This window comes from Solanum verrucosum, unplaced genomic scaffold (assembly GCF_900185275.1).
Source record: "Solanum verrucosum unplaced genomic scaffold, falcon-dt-bn FXZP01000067.1, whole genome shotgun sequence".
Lineage (NCBI taxonomy): Eukaryota > Viridiplantae > Streptophyta > Magnoliopsida > Solanales > Solanaceae > Solanum > Solanum verrucosum.
In genome coordinates this window covers 290,190-295,816 of record NW_026020175.1, presented here as the reverse complement: position 1 = coordinate 295,816, position 5,627 = coordinate 290,190, and the positions used below count along the sequence as shown (strand labels likewise).

Below are 5,627 nucleotides of genomic sequence, written 5' to 3'. Positions count from 1 at the left end.
ACTTTGTTAGGACCTTGATATATATAGTCAATTAAATCTCAATCTTTGATTTTTAACTATGTCACGTGACATGTGGCTTCCATCTAAATTTAAAAAAGTGAAAAAATGGAGAAAATAAGTAATGAAAAGGAGCGGAAATCTTAATAGCTCAGTTGGTTGACTATCTGAACTTTCACCTTATTGATAAGAGTTCAATTCCCCACGTTATATTCCCCTCCCCATTTACTCCTAATACATTTTGTATACATATACATTGAGTCCTTAAAATGTGACACAAATCATGTAGCAACATTTCCCCTCAATCAAGTGAGGTGAAAAATGTGACACAAATTATGCTCATCAACAAAATATGACTAACACGACACTACATTAAATTAATTATACAACAAGGGAGGAGAAAAATGTGAATTTATTATGCTTCCTTAGTTATATTATTACTTCTATATTTTGAGTTTGGGTCCAAACATTCATTTTCTACCAAAACAATAATTGTTTAAAGACGTGTATGTATCACAATTCACACATGCCACATTTCATATTTGGAATTGGAAGGATTTGCAATAGTTAAAACTGGAATTTAAACCATATGACATCAAGGCTATTAAAAACGAAGATTTTTCTTATCGCGAATCAACAAGAAATTCATACTATAGAACATGATTTTTCTGTTTCACTTTCATCGAACCGGCCGCTTACCGAGAAAATGCATGATTGAAAACAGATTTCCATTGAAATACTAGGAAAAGTTATTAGACTTTTTTTTTCTTTTCTTTTTCACTAATTCAATCAAAATATTCATGAAAATAAAATATTTTTCCGTGGAATAAAATTTCAATGGAAAATTAGTATTTTTTTTGTAGTGTAATGCTTTAATAATACAACTAAATGGATGCTTACTACACCAAATAGTTTGGAGTGTGTCTTGTGATAACCAATCTCATTAACTCTTATATCATTGATTGAACAACAAAAACAAATATAAGATGCGACTTTGATCTTATTTAAAGCAAGAATTGAGAGAACTTTATTGTGACAAGCATATATAGCTTTATTTATTGATACAAACAAAATTACAACCACCTTAAATGGGGACAGAGTCACCGTCCATAAAGATCTCTCATACCTAACAATTAACATAATTTGAAATTCAGTTCAACACATATTGTCATCTTATTAAATATTTATTGAACGATTTTGGAAGATAATAAAATGATGTTACTGTTGGGTTATGAAGGGTGATTAGGGCGTCATGCGGAAGCTTACAATTTACAAATCATATAGTTGATAAATCAGATAACAAAAACTTATACTAAAAATCAAAATATTATTATATCAAATTAATATAAAGAAAAAGCATTGAAACTTTAGAGAGAATAAATCTCCCCATAAACAAAAGTCTTAAACGACTACATTGTGGATGTTATTGTTTTGTGTTAGAAGAAACAAACCTATATTTATAGAGTCCTAAAACCTTTCCTACTAGAAAAGAACTAGCTACTCCAAAACCTTTTTCTAAGAGGAAAGAATAAACCAAATATGAAAGAATATTATATTTTCCTTTTAGTAAAAGTAAAAACATTTATGGTAATGTTTTGTCTTTTCTTTAAGAAAAAATAAATCTTAAATTATGGTAAGAAAATCAGGGCAAAACCCTAACAGTTACATAGATTTATTACGATAATTTATTGATTCAATCTTTATGTTTGGCGTGATACTCTAATTTTGAGTGAAAAGAATAACAGTGATTGCTTATTAATTTCCCTCTCCAAGATGGATTGTGAAATGTGTTATAACATCAGTTAAATAGATCACGTTTAAAAATTAAATAAACTATTGCATTGAACGACGAAAGAGGACTAGAGCATGGTAAGGGTCATAAATATTCACTTTTACTTGTTCATTATCTTAGAACGAGTTATTTTGTTTCGAAGAGGAAAACAATTTTTTTTTTTTAAAAAAAAGGGTACGAAGAGGAAGAAGAAACAAATGAGAAAAAGTAACATATAAAACTAATAGGAGTAATAAATAATTGAAAAATAAAACAAAATAAAGAAGAAAGGTCACATTTTGTGACCCAAACAGAATAATATTACTGATTATTATATTGTCAATTTAATAAAATATAAATTTTATTCCAAATTTAATTTTAGATATCACATTTTATCATATTAAACTTGGGAATAATTTTATTCTACATCTCATTTGAATTAAATCAATACAAGAATTAAAATTCAAAATTATAATCTCAAAAATAATTAATACGAGAAGCAAACCATCTTTAAATTTTACTACATACAAAGAAAATTATATGAGAATAAACTTAATACATGATCAAGTGTGTTGCTAGTTTAATTTAGGTTGGATTTCAAGCTCAACGTGGACAACTGGACATTTGTGTTTATCTATAGTACTTGTTGTTTAGCCTCATTTATATTAATATATATAAAAAAATGTTGATAAGAAATTAATCACGAAGGACATGTTTGATGAGATAGATAAAGCAAGAGAATTCTCGAATAAATTTTTAGTATCAATTAATTCTTTGTAAAGTTTGGAATAATTTTATTGCAGAATTAATAATTAGTATTGAGATAGACTATACTTGCCTCTGGGTGGAATGATAATTTTGTGATAACTTATTTCAGGATAAAATAGTTAAAATGAAAAAAAATACTTTCTCCAATCTTTTTTATACATCACTTTTCACATCATTTACACATATGGATATGGAGGATATTTTTGTAAACAAACAACTTATTCTCAAAAATTATGCAATGCATTTTTAATACAATAAACCAAACATTTACTAAAGAAATAATACTAGAATAACTAATTTCGACATAATTAATCTCATCATAAATTTGTTTTCAAACAAAACGACCCCTAATTTCACAACAATAAAAATGAATTGATTCTTACTGTCATTCAACTAATAATTATTGTCTCAAAAAGTTATTTTTATTAAAAATATAAAATATAAAAAATATGACTTTTTGAGATAATAACTAATTAATTGAGTAAGAATAAACCATATCACTGTGCCAAATAAGGGTGTGCAAAAACCGATTTAACCAATAAACCGAACCGAAAAAAACACTATTGGTTTATTGATATTGGGTTATTGGGCTAACGGTTTTTAAACGGTTTTGTAAATTTTTTTATTGGGTTATTGGTTCGGTTTCCGGTTTTATAATTTTTGTTAATGGTTAAACCGATAACCCAATAAGACTATACTAAATTTACTAGTCTTATTGTTAATGGTTCAACGATTGTTACTTTCACACTTTTTGTTAACGGTTAAACAATTGTTACTTTCACACTTTTTCCTTTGAATGTGTCTAGTGTCTAAACTTGCAAGAAAAATGATTGTTACTTTTATGATTATTACTTTCATGCCAAATGCTGGAAAAATCATATGGTTTATTTGAATTTTTTTTAATCGTGTATATAATATATATGAGTATTTTCTTATTGGTTAAACCGAAAACCGAACCGTTAAGTACCATAAACCGATTAACCAAAAACCGATAAGAAATATGTTATTGGTTTGGTTATTGGTTTGAAGTATTTACAAACCGAAAACCGATAAACCGAACCAATAACACCTAAAACCGAACCGAACCGACCGATGCGCACCCCTAGTGCCAAAGCTCCTCCTTGGACGATTTTTTAAGTCGCGAAGAAAAAAATCTTTAAAATTATACTAATACATCTTTCGAAATTACAAGAAAAAATATTTTAAAAGTATTTATAATATTTCCTTCATTTCAATTTGTTTATTCTATTTTTTTTATTCAATTACTAAAACTATGTCATTTTTCGTTAACTTTTCACATATCTGATATGTTTAATACCACAAAATTTATAGTATTTTAATAATTTGACATATTTTAAGTTTATAATATCACCAAATTCAATTTTTTTCTTTATTTTATTAAATTTCATATCAAGTTAAAATAAGACAAACAAATTAAAACAGAAAGACTCACGGAAAACTATATACTCAATATTTAACTATATCAGAATCTAACTTTGATTTGTTTATTTGTTAAGTATTGATCAATTATATTTTTTTGTGCGTACAACACTGTAAATAAAAAAATATAAAGTCGAATATAAATATGAAATATCTAATAGTTTAGACAATACACGTGAGTTGAAATGCTACCAACTTTAAGGTAGCGTTAATATATTTAAGTATTAATCTAAGCCAATAAATTATAATAATGTAACTATACTGAAAATGGTTATCAATAATACTAAAAATCTGCCACTTCCAATTGCATAAGTTGTTAAAAATGGAAAAAACCATACTAATTAGTAATTACAAGTTGCACAAAGTTACAAACACCCCCAATATTGACTAATAACAATATATGGACTCATTCTTACAAACTAATTAATCTTTACTTAAACACACCCCTCCAAAGTAGTAAGTACTAATTAGTAGTAATTACTAATACTAAAAATTTCTTAATCATATTTCCTGCTGATGATGATTAAGCCCTTAATTTATAAACCAATTAATATTGCATGATGTCTGCGGTCATGATGGGGTGGTACATATAATTCCAAGATTCGTTCTGAATAAGCACATCAGCCAAAGACGACTCATAAATTATCTGATCATTTGATATTCCATTGTCGTTGCCGTTGTAACTCAAGACACTTGTGATTTTTGTCAGGGACTCGAACCTTTGTTTGAGTTCAGACACTTGTGCTCTTAGGATTGAGTTTTCAGCCTCAATATTCAGGTAATTTTGGGTCGTGACACTCATGCTTGTCATTATTTCGTTATTTTCTTTCATGAGATTGGACAATTGGGACATGAGATCATCCAAATGCTTTTGTTTCTTCATTCTCGATCTCCGAGCTGATTCGCGATTTGATATCATTCTCTTCCTCTTTCTCTCATCCATCAATTGTTGTAAATCTTCTTCTGAACCCGAGTTTAGAAGTGTATATGACCCTGACCCTGATCCTGACCCTGACCCTGACCCTGATGATGTTCCACTTGATGAAGCCATGACCAATTTTTTTTTAAATAATAGTAATTAAAAATTAGCAGGACCCAAATTAGTGATTTTTTTTGGTTGAAAATATAAGTAGTACTTATGTGTATGCAATAATAATAATTTTATGGGGGGAATTAATTAAATAACATAATTAATTTGATTATGAGATGCAATAAAACCAATAGAGAAAAACAACAGAAAAAGATTGCACCAAATGGGTCCTGCGCCTATATGTGGTTATCATAAAACCACAAAGAAAGAGTTCATTGAGAATTGCAGACATCAATTTCAAAGATGAGAAATAATAAGTTTAGCATCAATATATATTTACTCAAAACTAGACAAATATTTTATTTAAGAATAAAAATAGAGTAATGCTAGAAAGTGTATAATAATAGAGAGAGAAAAGAAGGTAAAAGAGAGAGGATTATTTTGGTGTTTTAGCTTGGATTTTATAGTTGAAAAAAGTGGGTGACAGCATCTGAAATTTTGTTGAGGGTATTGGTAAAAAGAGAAAAAAAAATTAATTTTAATGTTAGGAAAATTAATCAAGTGGAAATATATAAAAGTGAGTTTGGAATCTTTAGGGGAAAAGGGTAATATGATGGGACA

General features: G+C 27.8%; 1 protein-coding gene across 1 annotated transcript; it reads right to left on the bottom strand.

The window, feature by feature from the left end:
* Nucleotides 1–4,495: 4,495 nt before the first annotated feature.
* On the bottom strand, nt 4,496–5,384 carry LOC125828945 (bZIP transcription factor 44-like). Its single transcript, XM_049508253.1, has one exon. The coding sequence runs from the start codon at nt 5,025–5,027 to the stop codon at nt 4,524–4,526; it is 504 nt and encodes a 167-aa protein (XP_049364210.1). The 5' UTR covers nt 5,028–5,384; the 3' UTR covers nt 4,496–4,523.
* Between the last annotated feature and the right edge of the window lie 243 nt (nt 5,385–5,627).